We start from the raw sequence: 17,605 nt of genomic DNA, 5'->3' as shown, positions 1-17,605 counted from the left end.
TGCTATGGAATGCCTGAAACTCTGCTTGTGTTTGTCTTAAAAGTGAGTAATGTTCATCTTTTGTTTGTGACTCGTGCTCTTTTATGATCTTTATATTGAACAGTAAATCTACAGATAAAACATGTACATGCAGTTTGTTTGTTTCATTTACATAATTTCAGCTGAAGTAAAATAAAGACTAATAATTAATCCGACAATTTGAACCCACTAGGGCAGTACGCAGTAGACCAAAAACAGTAGAGGAATCTCCTTAGCTTGGCCGGCCGGAGTTACAGAAGTACGAGGACGGAGGTCGAGGTTCTGCGGGAGCTGAACGTGGATGCTTTGGCGCTGCAAGACGTGAAGGCGGAGGAGGAGAGAGAGATGAAGCTGCTGTCGGATTTCACCGTCAGGCTGGGAATGAAGTACGCATTTGCAGAGAGCTGGGCGCCGGAGTTCGGGAATGCTTTGATCTCGTCTTCACTTTGTTGCCGGCAAACACAGCCCCACCGTAGAAGAAAACGAAAGCTGTGTGTAATTACATTACTATCCTTACTTAGACGGAGGTTTGACGGTAAAATAAATGGAGGATGAAATCGAGCAAAAATTATAAAGTTGAGGACTTAATTTGGTAAGAATGATAGTTGAAGACTAAATCGGTAGTTTCGTAATAGTTGGAGGACCAAATCGGTTATTAACTCTTTTAAAAATCACATCACATGTGCAATGAACCAATAACATGTTCTTTTACTCTAGGTGCAATGTTATGTTTCAACTATTCAGTTGAGTTGTTGATTAGAAACCTCATTGTTATGAGGTTCGCCTACCACATGAGAAATATGCTTATCAGTTAAACTTGTTAATGATTTCAGTCTTTTAAGATTGATCATTCTACACATATAAATAAATAAAATTGAGTTATTAATAAATCAAGATTAATATGTATAAATAGAAATAAGATTTTTTTTTAAAAAAAAAAAAAAAAAAAAAAAAAAAAACATAGAAATTTGTCTACCACAAAATTTTAAATACAAAAAAACTATATCCCACGCCAAAACACACTATATGTCCGACACATAACTTAAATCTAAATTCTAACTAATATATAAACTATATATGTATATACATACTTGAAATCAAAATATATCTTTCATACCAAAAAGAAGAGCAAAAGAATTTTCAATGTATATAGCTTGACTTTCTTTTTTTTGTCACAAAAAAAGAGTATTTGTGACTAAGTTATGAAGTGTCACTAAATGTCTTCATTCTTGTAGTGTAGTGGGTTGCATTCTCAGTGAGAAGGCGACCCAGATAGTTGTCTTATCAGTCGAGTTGCCTTCTCTGGTCAGAAGGCGACCAAGGTCGCCTTCTTTTTCTGTTTTCTGGTTCGTCGGTCGCAAGTCGTTTTTGTCGTCGAAAATATTATCGAAGGTTGTCGGAATCCTAGTGACTTGTGATAGCAGGTCACTAATCGGTTTTTGGACTTCATTGCACCAAAATATAATATTAATTGATTTAATTACTACTTTAAAAAGTTTAGAAGCTTAATTGACTTTTTAGGTAATGTCCGGGGGTCTATTTAACCATTTTCCCTAAATAAACTTATAAACATAATAGTGTGATCCAACTATTAGTTTAATTTTCTAGTTGAGATTAAATACATCATTTAATTCAGTGTCAGTGGGATACACTTGGTTAAAGTTGACCTTTCTATCCCATTAAACAAGGCAAATTATACTGTGCATGGTGCATACGGATGCAAAAACGACGTCGTTTTATTAAAAACACGCGTCTCCCCTTAAAAAAAAAAAAAAAAAAAAAAAAAATCAGGTTCGATTCCCAGCAACAACATATGAACTAAAATTCCAGAATCGATGAACTATAATTCCAGAATCTATGAACTAAAATTCCAGAATCTAATCTATGAACTAAAAATTTCAGAATGAATGAACTAAAATTCCAGAATCTATGAACTAAAATTTCAGAATCGATGAACTACAATTCCAAAATCGATGAACTATAATTCCAGAATCAATGAACTAAAATTTCATAACCTATGAACTAAAATTCCAAAATAAATGAACAGCATAATGTTGTTGCTAGGAATCGAACCTGAAAAAATTTTTTTAAGGGGAGACACGCGTTTTTAATAAAACGACGTCATTTTTGCATCCGTATGCACCATGCACAGCATAACTACTCATTAAACAAGCCTAATTGTTGTCGAAAATTTCAGTGAAAATAAATAAAGAACATAAACGATATCTCTTGAAAATTTCAGTGAAAATAAAATTTCTCAGCTCTCTCTAGAACCTAAGTAACTGCAAGACGCATGAATTTTGTTCATTTTAATTCTCTAATTTTTTATTTTTTTTAGTAAACTTATTCCTCGTTTTCTTTTATCCAAGAAAATAAAAATTTTCTCTAGTTAGTAAATGTACCCTGGCTCTATGTCTACACACAGGTGACCCAAATATTCAGATCAACACACAATTACTGGAACATAACATCTGTTCCAACATACATGATTCAACTCCAATGAGCTAAATCTGAACAAAAGTTTCTGAAATATACTATTATGCACAAACCATTTGCAGTGTTATGCTACAGTTCTGCTGTGAAAGGAAAGAGGGCTAGGCAGAAAAGGAATCATTTAAGAAGAATAAATGCGTTAAACGAGCCCGACTTCAACCAAACAAATGCAACCCCAATTGATGGTGAGCAGCAGAAGCTAAACCTAGATTCTGGATGTATGGAAATTTAAGCAGTTAAGTACTTTTTAAAGTGTTCTGTTCTTTTCTTGCTCTTCAACTTACGGAACGCACATATCTCAATCTGTCGGATTCTCTCCCGGCTCACGTTCATTAATTCCCCGATCTCTTGTAATGTTTTCATCCTTCCATCCTCCATTCCAAAACGCCATCTTATGACTTGCTTCTCCCTCGGATTTAAAGTGTCCAAGACCTTCTCGAGGTCCTCTCTCATCAGCTGCTTGATCAGAAAGTCTTCAGATGTTTCAGCGTCGGGATCTGCAATCACTTCCTAAGGAAAAAAAAAGGCACATGAACATGGAAGAATGCGTTATGGACATTGGATGCATCCTAAAGATGGATGCATGAAGTGAGGAGAAAGATAAGAGGACAAACCGAAGGTTTGAGATCCATATTGATTCCCATTTTCTGATCAAGAGATCTCGGAGCTTTAGGAGTTAGCATCACAGCAGTGAGCCTCTTCATCGACAAACCTGCTGCCTCTGCTACTTCTTCATCATCAGGATGCCTACCATTTTCCATATACAATTGCTTTCTTGCCTCCTTTACTCTATATGTTGCATCAACCATGTGCAACTGCAAATAGAATATTAATGGTTAAATACACGAAACGAGAGTATAAGCTTAAGGGAATACACCCCTACAATTGTTAATCTTTTATACTTCCATCATTTCTTTTTTGGTTCTACTAGGGATGGCAATATGCCCTGTCCCCGAAGGGATCCCCGTCCCAATTGGGACGGGGATGTAGAAAATTTTCAGGGAACGGGGAATGTTTGTAACTCCCCGTCGGGGACGGGGACGGGGCGGGGCGGGGAGGGGAAGTTTTTATATATATATTATTAAAATTTAAGTTTTTTAGTTTTTAAAATTAATAATTACACTAGTTTAAAATTTTGACTAAGAATTGAACGGGGACAGGAAATCCCCGTCCCCGCCTAATTCCCCGCGGGGTTGGGGATGGGGAATATTTTCAATTCCCCGCCGGTGATGGGGACAGGGACGGGGATGGGGTCGGGGTTTTGGGGACGGGGACGGGGAGTATACTCCCCGCCCCGCCCCGTTGCCATCCCTAGGTTCTACGGAGGGGTCCAAGGACCCCGAGATATTTCCTTCATTTCTTGCATGTTCTTTTCTTTTTCCTTTTTGTTTTGGGAAGGGGGAGGGAGAGGGGTCCAAATGCACTGTTTTTCCCATTGCTAACTTCATTATAAATATATGCCAAGTCAGAGTAGAAGAATACTCACGGGCAGTCGAATTGTCCGGGATTGATGTGAAAGAGATCTTCTAACTGCCTGCTTAATCCACCAGTAAGCATATGTGGAGAACCTGAACCCCTTTGAAGCATCAAACTTCTCAGCACTTTTAACTAGCCCTCGACATCCTTCCTGTGAAAATTTTCAAAAATTCTTCTGGTAACGTAACCAATAGATCCATTTACAATGGTTTAAATCCTTCCAGAGTTACAATCTTGGTATACAAAATAGTGTCCTCATAGATACCTGAATCAAATCTGGAAGATTCATCCCAACTCCCTGATAATTTTTAGCTATGGATATAACAAGTCTTATGTTGCTCTTGATCATTCTATCTTTGCAATGAATACCATGGTTTAAGCGCTTTCTTAGGGTTTTCTGATCAACTCCAGCCGCAGCAGCCCATTGTGCAAAAGTGGGCTGACCACCACATCGCTCTTTAAGCTCCTCCTCGAGACTTTCTAATTTTTTTAGGTCCTACATAGTTTTTAGTGAATAAAAGATGATGTCAGATGTAGAGAAGCAGCACATAAATTGTTATGATTAGTAACATGAAATGATGAGCAGATATAAGCACAAAAGAAAATATTAGAACCTAAAGCACCTGTATTCCTTCTGAAAACAGCTGCTCTTCAGATATTGTAAGAAGTTTAGCAGAACTGGTAGTTGCCCTCAAGTATCGCAACGGATCAGAGAAATCTATGTCTTGTACAGTAGCACGCTTTTTCCTGCGGGCAGATCCAGATTTCACAGACACATCATTGGCTGCAGCCCTCTCTGCTGCATTAGCCCTTCTAGCTTTTCGTTCTTTTTGACGTTCGGATCTGACAGCTATATTCTTTGAAAGCTGAGCTTGGAGAAGTTCCAGCTCTTCATGTGTGGGCTCCCCATCATCAGATTTTGTGTAGTGGTAATCATAGACATTACTTCCGTTACAACTGATTCCATTTATCTTTGCCTCGCCTACTTTTTCACCAGGTTCAACCAACCGAGCCCTATCAAACAGGGTACTATCTGCTGTATCTATATGCTTATCATCTAACTTGGACGAATTATGACCACCAACCAACAAGGCTGCATCTTTTGCAACCTTCAGTGCAGCCTTTGCTAAAGCAACTGCTTCAGATGCAGCTGCGGCTATAACAGCCTCTTCACTAGTGAGTAGAGTTTCCGCGGGAAAAGCAGTTTTTGAGTTTGCCTACAAGAACATCACATCAATAATTTATTTTTGTCATCAGGTGAAAGTAACTAAGACAATATAGTTCACATAACAGGCGATATTGTTGTTTAGGCCGAGAATTAGATCCAGATGAAATAATTTTAGGAACTGGGATCCTCCAATAGATTAGGTCTCTATAGTTGTGTACCATATGAATATAACTTTCTGACCTCTGTAGGCGGGCCAACTGCACCAGTGTACGACCACAGTCGATCTGCAGCAACTGAATTTGAGTAATCCTCAAAAGATGGTAAATTTAACTTCTCCATGTCAAGCATAGAAGTAGTCACCGCTGATGTTGGTGGATTCCATGATCGATCTCCATCAATAGAATCTGAGCAAAGATCTAAAGATGGTAATTCTAGCTTCTCAATTTCGAGCACAGTCGCTGTTGCTGTTGATGCTGATGGAGATGCAGTTGATAAGATGCATTGCGTCCGAAAATAAACAGGGTGCCTAACCTTAGCTGCAATTCAGTAACACCAAATAAACAGATATAGAAAGCAGCGTTCAAGGCACTCTAATAATCGACTTCTAATGTATAGGAACTTCATTATAAACTTGTCATTCTTAGCATCTACCACTTCCAGGTATTGTTGATGAGGACACATAAGGAATATCTTTAAAAGACAAACTGGTTTGGTACAGAATGTAACTAGGGGTGCCTGATAGTAATCTAAGAAAACTAAACTACAAGCATCCCATCGAATTAATTGCTAAAGGATTTAGAGTGCAGAAAAAACAATTCAAGCATGTTTAAAATATACGATTTGTCAACCTTTGCAAGTGATAATTAACATGAAGGTATATTTTCCAAAACATTTTCATTACCAATGACAATATACCAAAGTAGTAGGGAGTACATTCTTTCTGAAAAATTATATCAAGTCCCACCACTAGTCAAAGTTCAGGTTCATATATTCTTCTTCTCAAAGGATCTAAAATCATAAATCTAGTCTGTCTTCCCAAATATTTCACCTGACATTCTGCACCAGAACTGGCAACAACAATATATTGTGATTTGAAAAAAAAAATACTGCTAGATTTATGCCTTAATTAATGAAATTATGCATCAGATATGAGGAATCATGGAAACTGATGAGGCCATCTTGCAAGTCTGCAAAATTCACATCTGGATGTAAAATGTTCCTGATATCTTAAGGATTGAGGGGAAGAAAAACTGCCTGATTTGTGCATAATTAGAGAAATTAGGCCTGCTATTTGAAGAATGTATGAACTGATAAGGTCAGTTTAGAAGTTGGAAAAATCCACAGCTGGATATAAGAAGTAAAACTCTTTATCCAATGAAGCAAGCAATCATGTTATTCAGCTGAAATCTAAAGCAATCAACTTAAAGTTCACACAATTGCAACCCATTTGACAACACAATTCAATAAAAATGCAAACCGACAAGATTAAACGCTGGCATTCAACATGAACAACGCTAACTAGCTAGTCAGTTCAACAATTCATCCTCACGACTCTATATAATTGAGGGAGATAAAGACTGACGGATATGGATGCCGGATTGGTGGTGGTGGTGGGGAGTTCTTTTGACGGCGAAAGTGTCCGGCGAGCACTTGAATTGAGGCAACAAGCAAGACATTTTCCTTCTACAGAATCATATGGACCTTCTTCATATGCAACAAACACTACTCTATCGTTATCATACGGATTAAAGCAGTCAATGAAGCCAAAGCAGCCGCCTATGAAACGATCAGTAGTCGGAAAGACGCCGGAAACAGCATGTCCCACAGAGAGAGAGAAAGAGTGAAGTGTCTGATACAGAAGATGATAAACCGGATAAGAGACCTTAGCCGGAATGAATGAGGACGACACAGTCGCTCAGAGAGTCAGAGACAGCATCGCGGGCTTTTTGCTTCGTTTTATAGTGTTATATGGGCTTTCATGAACAGGGTTAGATACAAACCTCAAGCCCAATTTGAAACTACCAATTTCTTGTGCAACCGTTATATTGTGCACCGGGACTCACATGCATTGTGCGTCCTGTCCAAAACGACGTCATTTTTATGTTAAGATAAGAGTTTATGTATACTATGTTAAGAGTTTGTGTATTATGTGTATTATGTTATAAGTTTATGTGTATTTTATTATACAATTATGTACATTCGAAACAGGGAATTTATATTTTTTTTAGAAGTTAACGGCAGAAACGAGAAACGAAATTTCTAAAAAAATAAAATAAATACAAAATGACATCATTTTGACCAGGGTGCACAATGCATTGTGTGCTCTGGTGCACGATATAATTTGTCATTTCTTGTGGGCAAATTATACCGTGGACCATGGTCCAAAAGAGTGCCGTTTCTTTTAATTTTGAAAAGAAACGGCACTCGTTCCGCGCGTTCAACGTAAAGTAACTCTATTTGTATAAGATATTCAATTTCATTTTATATACATTGTAGTTTCATTTCAACACAACTACAGTTTCATTCGATATAACTATAGTTTCATTCGTCATTATACACTCAAATATGTGAGACATATTATTCAGTTTATTTTATACATACTGCAGTTTCATTCAACACAACTAAAGTATCATTTCAATTCAATTACAGTTTCATTTGATAATATAAAAACAACATGTAGGACAGTTTCATTTTAGATACACTGTAGTTTCATTTTGTTATGAACACACAAAAAATAGAGGCTTCGTGAAATGGTTATTCAATTTTATTTTATATACACTGTAGTTTCATTACAACACAACTAAAGTATCATTTCGATATAACTGCAGTTCCATTTTACAATATAGACTCAATATGTGAGACATGTTATTCAGTTTCTTTTTATACATATTGTAGTTTCATTTCCGCAAAACTAAAGTATAATTTCGATTCAATAACAATTTTATTTGACAATATACACTCAATATGAGACGTGTTATTCAATTTCATTTTATACATACTGCAGTTTCATTTCAACACAACTAAAGTATCATTTTAATTCAAATTGCAGTTTTATTTGATAATATAAGCACAATATACGAGATAGTTTCATTTTAGATACATTGTAGTTTCATGTTGTTCTGAACATACCAAAAGTACGGGATTTGTTAAAATTTAACAGCTATCGTTTCTTTACTTAAAGAAACAGCGTCATTTTCGGACCATGGTCCACAGTATAACAATCGTTTTTATGTAGATCATGGTCCACGCAATGTTGTGTGGGCCATAAAAATGTACATTTTTAATATATTAAAAGTACATTATTTGTGTACTAAAGGTACATTTCAGTACTCAAATATTGCACTTTCCATGAATACATGGTACATTTTTAATATAAAAGTGCATTATATGTTTACTAATATACATTAATTGATAATATACAAAAAAAAAATGCACTTTAATTTCAATTAATGTAATTTATGTATACAAATAATGTACTTTTTATTTGTGGTCTGCACAACTGTGTATACTATAGTCCACAGAATAATGATTGTCCTAAAATTATCCCCAATTGTTATATCATGAACCATAGTCCACCTTGCATTGTGAACTTTGGTCCAAAACAATATTTAAATTGTGCCATTCATTAACATATTATGTGTCTTCAGTTAAAAAATTATGTACTTACTACACTTAATATATTATATATCTGCAGTTAACATATTATATGTCTGCAAATAACATACTGTTAATTGAAACAACATAATTTAAATATTGCATTAAACCAGAGTCTACGGTGTAAGTTGAACCCTGATCCATGATATAATTTGTCAATTATCCCAACACTATGAAGTTTTTGCTTTAATTTTTGGAATGAGCGAACTTCATTTTAATTCTCAACTAATGTGCCATAATCATATGATCCCGTATTTTTTGTTTGTTCATAACAAAATGAAACTACAGTGTATCTAAAATAAAATTGTCTCGCATATTGTGTTTATATTATCAAATGAAACTGTAATTGAATTGAAATGATACTTTAGTTGTGTTAAAATGAAGCTGCAGTATGTATAAAATGAAATTGAATGTCAAATAGAACTGTAATTTAATAGAAATAATATTTTACTTTTGCTTAAATGAAACTACAGTATGTATAAAAAGAAACTGAATAACATATCTCACATATTGAGTGTATATTATCAAATGAAACTGTAGTTATATCAAAATGATACTGTAATTGTGTTGTAATGAAACTACATTGTATATAAAATGAAACTACAGCATATACAAAAGCTTACACTGCCAGTCTAGTTTTCACTTGGTTCATTACTTTATAGATTAGTTAAGGAGATGTGGGATCCATTTTTCAACAATGGCTGGAGAGCCATACCATGGCCTCGTGGTGTCATCGGAACCGACAGGTGAGTGGTAAACTCCATCCAGAGTTATATTAAGAGCGCCTTCCAGGTGTGCTGAGATTTCAGGCACAACTCCATCACCCCAAACATCAGCTTGCCCACAAACCTGAAACTTCTATAATAGTCAAAATTGGAGCATGTGTTCCATCTCAACTAAAAGTCTATGCCAATAGTTGAATTGAACATTTATGTTCATATATTATATATGCTCAATACGTCCCTCACATGAACCCATGACCTTCGACATAGGGTAATTGAAGCATATGTTTCATCTCAACCAAAAGTCTAAAGAGTAAATACTCAAAATAGTCCCTCAACTATAGCTAAATTCACAAATTGATCCTCAACTTTTAATTTTAACCAATTAAGTCCTTAACTTTACAATTTTAACACGATTTGGTCCTTCGAACACTTCTGCATTAACGCTCGCGCCCGCGCCGTCATCGACCATCTCCAAAAGAACCTGCAGCTCTCATCGGAACACATGGAGGCCTCTAAGATGACGCTGCACCGGTTCGGAAACACGTTGTCTTCTTCACTCTGGTACGAACTCAACTACATTGAACCCAAAGGGAGGATGAAGAAAGGCGACAGGATTTGGCAGATTGCTTTTGGCGGTGGATCCAAATGTAACAGTGTGGTCTAAAAATACAACCGGAACCTTAAAAAATCGACGATGGACCATGAAATTACATATATATCCTCAAAAATCACAGTCAACAAACGATCAAATAGACGGAGGACCAAATCGTGTTAAAATTACAAAGTTAAGGACTTAATTGGTTAAAATTGAAAGTCAAGGACCAATTTGTGAATTTTTTTTTTTTGAAAGCCACCAATTTGTGAATTTAGCTATAGTCGAGGGACCATTTTAGGTATTTACTCAAGTCTAAACTAATAGTTGGATTATTGCACATTTATGTTTATATATTATATGCTCAATACGTCCCCTCACACGAACCAATGGCCTTTTTGAAGCATGTGTTCAATCTCAACTAAAAGTCTAAGCTGATAGTTGGATTGTACATGTTTACGTTTATATATTATATTATATGCTCAAGAATCAGAATCTTCAAGGAAAAGTATTCCAGTTTCTTTATGGGAATATAAACATGGAAACGAAGAAAATGAGTTGAAAGGTAGAAACCAAAGGATAATCAAAGAGTTAATATTCAATTTAGTCATAGATTATAGTGATTTTTCTCGATTAAGTTCTTAAACAATTTTTTGTGCTTAATTAGGTCATTGCCTTTGATGGGTTTTTACCTAATTGAGTATTTGGCTATTAGAATCAATGACTAAATCGAGAAAAACAATTATAATTGAGGACTAAATTTGATATTAAATCGATAATCAAAGGTAGGCCAACCAGATGAGAACACTGGTCATCAGAGAAAGGTTCAATAATTTTTATATCAAATTTTATTTCAGAGAGGGTTACCTGTTTGTAGCCTTGACCAACAAATCGTGCTTGCAAAGTATTAGGTGTTGCAGTAGATGTGTCCATACTTCTTAGAGCAGCAGTATCAGGCAATGGCTGGTTAACATCAACCAAAACCGTGGAGCCATAATTTGTATCGGAGCCAAGGAAACGTTCGCCCTGAATGTACCTGTAGTCATGATGACCATTCAGCTTCCAATTTTCAACAGTTCCGGAAGTAGAGTACAAGATGAATTGAACATAAACTCCAGTCTTATTTTGTTAAAACACAACGTTTCCTTGGTATATATGCATGCACCTTCAGTTCTAACTGATCAACTAGGACAAAACTGCAATCTTTAGTTGCAGCTGAGATGAACTAAGCACATATATCATGTTTAAACTTAACCTCTATAAGAAATAACAATTTTAGTCTGTTCTTAGTTCATCTAGAGTTCGCCGGACATGCATCAGAAAGAAATGCTATCGATTGTAAATTTATAACAGGCATGTTGGTTATTCTAGCAATATGTGAAAGTAGAACGTTTCAAGGATTCAGTCAAGACTTAAGAGACCCCCAAATGGATTTGGCTTACAGGAAGAGCATATAAGGTTCAAATAGTGCCAAGCACCTTGTGCTCAGATGGCACCTCTATGGCTCCCCTTGAGGGAAGGTTATAGGATCGAACCCCGGTGGTGGGGTCTTGACTCTTGGGCTGCATTAGATAGAGAAAGTATAGAACAGATACTACCTTGTAATAGGGTCAATAGTATTCAAAAAAAAAGTTCAAATAGTTCATTGACTAGCTATGTCCTGGCTTTCTACAAAAGCTTGTACCACCTTGGATGGATGATCAAGTCACAACATGAACAAGAAAGTAAATTGCCTACCCGGCTACCCGCACTGATCGACTTAACTCACTGGTTCAATAAGCAGAATTTGGGAGAAGGAGAAGAAAGTAAATTACCTTCCTGCTACACATACGTATCTAAGTTCTGGAGTATAAACAGCCTTTGCACAATGCTTTTCAACATAATCCAATAGGCCCCTTGTTTGGTCAATGACTCCCGGCAAGCCTTTAGGTGGTGGGCTGGTAGGAAAAACATTTCAACATCACACGTTTGACCAAAACCTAGCTCCACAGCATTCTGTGAAACATGTATCTATCACAAACATAAACAAGGAAGTACACAGGCTCAAAAGTGAACCATATATAGATTAATTAGTAGTTATATATACAGGTGAGGGGTCCCCAGAGTCAGTAACAGGGTGATGCCAGATAGCCCAAACTCTTGCATATAAACACGTGCTAGCCATCCTCCTGCGGAATGGCCAATAAAGGATAAAGCCCCACTCCCACCTACAACAAACATTGGCTAGATTATGAGACTGTAACATATACTAACAACAAATAGAAAGGACCGGATATGTCGACCAATGTGAGAGGATTTTGTCAATTGTGGAACCGGATATCTCAACCAATATAACTACAATAATGTAAAGCTAAGAAGTATAGACATAGATCACAAACCTTGACCCAAATTCTTTGCCTCACTGATAGCATCGTCAATTCTTTTGAAATACCTGAAAACAAATATTTAAAGAACACTTAGCTTAAACTTGGATAACTAGGAAGATCGCAATGGCAATAAGGTTATATACCAATCAAGAACGGGCCGAGGACGGAGTGTTCCTCTCCAATAATTTGCATCTGCCAAACCTGCAGCATTCCTCAGCCAATCAATTCTTGAAACCTTTGCAATCACTGATGGAATTCCATAGTCCTTTAATATGAGAGCCAATTTCTGATAATCGTTGGAATTGTTTCCTAGTCCCTGCAGCAAACAAGAAATTCCCATTCCCAATACAAAATATTTCACTCTATCAGTAGCCAGTGCCATAGAAAATTAGAAATATGCTTAAAACATGTTGAAACCCATTTTTCTCCACACAAAATTACGACCACCCGAACAATCCCAAGAAGAATTCATCACTCCTGTCCAACAAACCAACTATTCACCACTTTAATTGAACTTTTACATGAAAAAGGACAAAAAAATTTCCTGCCAAAAACGCTTTTAATTTGTTATTGATGGAGCACCATTATCAAGTATTAAGCTAGTTTATCGAGTACACCAACACACACACACACACATATAGAGAGAGAGAGACTAACTGGAAGAATGACAGCAGGGCGATAAGTAGAGGAAGTGGTAGGCTGCGAGGAAGATCCATCTGCTTGGGAAATTGCAGAGCAGCGGCAATGGCGCCGTCCTAATGATTTGAACTTAGGCGATGGTGAAAATGTGGTGGGTGGCGACCATGACACAGCCATAGCCATCCTCTCCACACAGCCGTAGGAGTGACTGTGTGGTCTGTTAGTCGCCAGGTCCTGCAGGCTGCAACCACCACGTTATCATACTCTCTATAAACATACCTACTGGAATTGTAAATAAACATACATACTGGAATTGTAAAACAAAATAATAAAAAGTTGGCTAGAAACTTTACTTTAACTTATAATTGTAATAGAAAATAATTGAAATAAACATATGTACACCTAATTAATTAAAATGAAAAAAAAATCTATAATTTAAAAATTAAACTACAAAGCGGTTTAAAAATTAATAAATTACAAAGCGGTTAAAATTAAAAATTAAAGATACATAAAAATTATCACAGTCTCTATTTTTCTTTTTCTTTTTTTTTTTTTGACAAAATCCAAGCATTTGCAGGGACAAAATTCTCCCAAAAACCTTGTCCCAAACCAGTTAAAAACCATGCTATTGTTTTTTACTGTTCTAAAACCCTCCAAAAATGAATAATGAAAATTGAAAATTAAAAAAAAAAAAAAAAAAAAGGTGTTAATTAGTTATAAACCCAGGATCTGCTACTGGCGCTCACAGCAGTGCTACTTATAATGTGTAACCCCAGTTTTGTTCTCATGGACATCGATGGCTTACGAGTTGTCGTGTATGTTTATGAATTAATTGATGGTGAGGTAAAAGTTGACAAAATTGATTTTAAGAAGACAACACCAGAGCTGGCCACCCATAAGCAATAAAACCTACCTTCCTCAACTAAAGAAACAAACTGTAAAAAATTGTGCACCTTAAGAAGGAAAACAACGCACCTTAAGAATGAAAACAATGCACCTTAAGAGGAAAACAATGCACCTTAAGAAGGAAAACAACGCACCTTAAAACGGAAAACATAGCACCTTAAGAAGGAAAACAACGCACCTTAACTCCTTAAGAAGGAAAAACTACGCACCTTAAGTTTGACCTAAACACAAAAATATCAAATTGCCACTATGTTTTATATATATATATATATATATATATATATATATATATATATGGATTATGCATATTAATATTTTATGTTATATAATTTGCATAATTATATTTATATTATAAGTATATTTGAATTATTTAATTTTAAAATTTTTAAATCCCATATTGTAATCAATAACACAATGTTTTATAATATTTTTTCGTAAAATATTGTGACTATCGATATAATAAAAAAAATTCAATATTGCAAGACAAAAAATATATTTTGCAATGAATTTTTAGAATTAGTGCTTGTTATATCATTTTATATTTTAAAATTTTATCAACAATAAAACTATTTAAATTCTATACCGTGCATAACAAGAGTAGAATACTAGTATAATAAAAACGTACAAGACTTGTGCTGGCACAATAGTTGCCCAATTGTCAGACTAGCAACACATAAGATTAAAAAAAATATAAAAAAGAAAAGAAAATGACATGTTGAATTTGTTTTTTTTTTTTTAAGCAAAAGAACGAAAGCTATATTAAGTAGAGTCCATGCTCAAAGCATGAGCAATGGAAGGAAAAGGAGACAGTGAACAGTCTGAACAGTCAGGTATAGAAAGGGCTTCCCGAGCTAACAAATGGGCAACCCTGTTCGCAGACCGCTTTGCAAACAAAAAGCATAAGTTACTAAAATTTGAAGCTATTTTCCTAACATCATTAACAATTAAGTCAAAAGAAGAAAATAAATCATGCGCATGGGATAAGCTGTTAATAACTTGGAGACAATCACTCTCCAACTGCAGATTGTCAATTCTTAAGCTCTTGATCCACTTCAATGCTTCACGAACTCCAATTGCCTCAGCTTCATTCGGCTTGAAAATAGAAAACCATGGGAGACGTCGAGCTGCAACCAGCGAACCAGTGGAATCACGAAGAACAAATCCGAAGCCCATCTTCTTGTTAGCAACATCAAGTGCAGCGCCGACATTGAGTTTGTGCATGCCTGGAGGAGGTCTGGTCCAAGCTTCATTATAATCTGGGGCCCTGGCAGTGGAGTTAATAGTAAGATTTGCATTAGACCATTCAAATAGATAAGTGCTTGCATACTGACAGATATAGGATGTAGTAAGAATTTTGTGATTCCATAATTTTTCATTCCTAGCCTCCCATATTTTCCTACAAACCGAAATATGCAGACAAATTCCCTTTTCATCCAAGTTAGTAAATATCTGTTCAAGCCATCCAAAGAGGGAATTACTAGATTGATAATCAAAACCCCCCAGCAAGTTCCAACAACATTTTGCTAAAGGACATCTAACAAACAGATGAAAGCAGTTTCATCTTCAGTGTTGCAAAGCTGACAAATGTGAGGCACCTGAACATGTTTTGTTCTCAAGTTATCATATGTGGGAAGGGATGTTGAGCAAAGCTGCCAGAAGAAAGATTTGATTTTAGGTGGCAGAAAGAACTTCCAAAATCTTGTCCAGAAGGGAATTTGAGCAGGGTTCATATTTTCCATTAAGCTTCTATAACAACTTCGAACTGAATAAGTGCCTTTGTCATCCTCCATCCAGATAATCTTATCAGAAATGGTGATTTCAGGAAGAGGTATGCTCTTGATTTGCTCCCTATCGGGCTGATCAAATATGGAGTCAATGAGGGAGATATTCCATGAAGAACCTGTATGATTGATGAGGGAGGCCACTTTCATCTCGCTGAGATGGGCTGGCATGATTGATTGAATAAAAGGGCAGTCATTGTTTGGAAGCCATGGATCAGTCTAGACATTAATAGAGTTCCCATCACCCACTCTCCACTTACAACTCCTTTTTAGAAAAATTTGGGACTCCATAATGCTTCTCCAAATGAAAGATGGGTTACTTCCCGTTTGAGCATTAAGAAAAGAAGAGTTCGGGTAATACTTGGCCTTATATACTCTTGACAGCAAGGAATTAGGTTGTTGAATGAGACGCCACGGTTGTTTCCCCAACATTGCAATATTGAAATCCCTTATTCTTTTGAAGCCCAAACCTCTCCAACGTTTAGGGGTGCTTAATCTCTCCCAACTTTTCCATCGAATACCCCTATTGTTCTCCCCATCACAACCCCACCAAAAGCTGTTCATGATTCTTTCAATGTCCTTTCCCATCTCAATTGGTAGAAGAAAGACGCTTATTGCAAATGTTGGTATAGCTTGTATCACATTTTTTATTAGAATCTCCCTTCCGGCTCTTGAGAGGAAACGATGAGTCCAACTTTTAATTCGGCCAACAACTTTATCTTTTATGAATCCAAGTATTTCACGCTTATTTCTGCCAATAACTGAGGGAAGACCAAGATAATTTCCATTCAAGTTTCCTTCTCTAATTCCCATTATATTACAAAAGGGGTCCTTGGAGATGAAATTTGTGTTCTTACTGAAGGTAAGGGTAGATTTAGAGTAGTTGACTGTTTGGCCTGAGGCTATATTGAAGGATTCAATGATGTTCCTAAGAGTGGTAGCTTCTGAAGGGGTCGCTTTGCAGAAAATGTAGCAATCATCGGCAAAGAAAAGATTGGTGATGGTTGGGGCTCTTCTAGCGATGGAAATTCCATGGAGGGTTCCCGATCTTTGGGATTTCTGGATCAAAAGGTGGAAGGATTCAAGGATAAGGATGAAGAGGTATGGTGAAATAGGATCGCCCTGTCTTAGGCCTCTATTTGGGATAACTGTACCAATAGCTTTTCCTTCAAGAAGAATAGTGAATCTAATAGTTGTGATCATCTCCCTGACCAGATTAACAAAGTGATTAGAAAATCCCAATCTAGTTAAGACTGCTAAGAGAAAGGCCCAGCTAACTCTGTCAAACGCTTTGCTCATATCCAATTTGACACCCACAAAACCCACATTTCCTTGGCTTTTTCTCTTGAGATAGTGATTGATTTCATAGGCTAACATGATATTTTCAGAGATAAGTCTGCCCGGGACAAAAGCTGATTGAGACTCAGATACAACTCTGGTAAGTAAAGGTTTTATGCGGTTGGCAAGAATCTTAGAGAGAAGCTTATAGAGGGTATTACAAAGAGCAATAGGTCTTAGGTCACCCATGCAATCTGGTTTGGATTTTTTGGGAACTAGGACCATATGGGTATTGTTTAGGCTCTCAGACAGGTTCCCGCAAAGAAAGAAATTGGAGCAGAATTGCAAAAGTTCATTGCCTAAGATATCTCAAAAATGCTGTAAAAATCTCGAATTAAGGCCATCGGGTCCCGGGGATTTATCAGGTTTCATATCAAAAATAACATCTTTTACCTCTTGAATTGTTACAGTTTTACATAAAGAGACATTATGCACATCAAAAATCAAAA

The 17,605-nt window shown here is 36.3% G+C and overlaps 2 protein-coding genes across 2 annotated transcripts; both read right to left on the bottom strand.

Moving 5' to 3' along the window:
• Nucleotides 1–2,455: 2,455 nt before the first annotated feature.
• Nucleotides 2,456–7,088, bottom strand: LOC109173937 (RNA polymerase sigma factor sigB). The gene is made up of 7 exons (XM_019323256.1): nucleotides 6,738–7,088; nucleotides 5,396–5,691; nucleotides 4,611–5,204; nucleotides 4,253–4,483; nucleotides 3,998–4,138; nucleotides 3,126–3,326; nucleotides 2,456–3,021 (listed from the first exon to the last, which is right to left on the bottom strand). The coding sequence occupies exons 1-7, from the start codon at nucleotides 6,829–6,831 to the stop codon at nucleotides 2,740–2,742; spliced, it is 1,839 nt and encodes a 612-aa protein (XP_019178801.1). The 5' UTR covers nucleotides 6,832–7,088; the 3' UTR covers nucleotides 2,456–2,739.
• A 2,287-nt stretch (nucleotides 7,089–9,375) lies between these two features.
• Nucleotides 9,376–13,410, bottom strand: LOC109173938. The gene is made up of 7 exons (XM_019323258.1): nucleotides 13,150–13,410; nucleotides 12,636–12,808; nucleotides 12,505–12,557; nucleotides 12,213–12,333; nucleotides 11,941–12,063; nucleotides 10,994–11,162; nucleotides 9,376–9,658 (listed from the first exon to the last, which is right to left on the bottom strand). Exons 1-7 carry the CDS (start codon nucleotides 13,312–13,314, stop codon nucleotides 9,473–9,475), a joined length of 990 nt encoding a protein of 329 aa, XP_019178803.1. The 5' UTR covers nucleotides 13,315–13,410; the 3' UTR covers nucleotides 9,376–9,472.
• Nucleotides 13,411–17,605: the final 4,195 nt, after the last annotated feature.

The sequence above is a fragment of the Ipomoea nil genome, unplaced genomic scaffold, assembly GCF_001879475.1.
Source record: "Ipomoea nil cultivar Tokyo-kokei standard unplaced genomic scaffold, Asagao_1.1 scaffold0505, whole genome shotgun sequence".
In the NCBI taxonomy this organism is placed as follows: Eukaryota; Viridiplantae; Streptophyta; class Magnoliopsida; order Solanales; family Convolvulaceae; genus Ipomoea; species Ipomoea nil.
This window is presented reverse-complemented; position numbering and strand designations above follow the sequence as displayed.

Excerpts from the sequence above, each read along its gene's own strand:
- LOC109173938 (XM_019323258.1), bottom strand. The coding sequence starts at position 13,314 with ATGGCTATGGCTGTGTCATGGTCGCCACCCACCACATTTTCACCATCG. Across the intron at positions 12,558-12,635 it reads CCTCGGCCCGTTCTTGATTG|GTATTTCAAAAGAATTGACG; the intron begins GTATATAACCTT and ends ATTTGTTTTCAG. Across the intron at positions 9,659-10,993 it reads TTGGTCAAGGCTACAAACAG|GTTTGTGGGCAAGCTGATGT; the intron begins GTAACCCTCTCT and ends TAGAAGTTTCAG.
- LOC109173937 (XM_019323256.1), bottom strand. The coding sequence starts at position 6,831 with ATGTCTTGCTTGTTGCCTCAATTCAAGTGCTCGCCGGACACTTTCGCC. Across the intron at positions 5,692-6,737 it reads CCAATCCGGCATCCATATCC|CTAAGGTTAGGCACCCTGTT; the intron begins GTCAGTCTTTAT and ends ACTGAATTGCAG. Across the intron at positions 5,205-5,395 it reads CAGTTGGCCCGCCTACAGAG|GCAAACTCAAAAACTGCTTT; the intron begins GTCAGAAAGTTA and ends ATGTTCTTGTAG.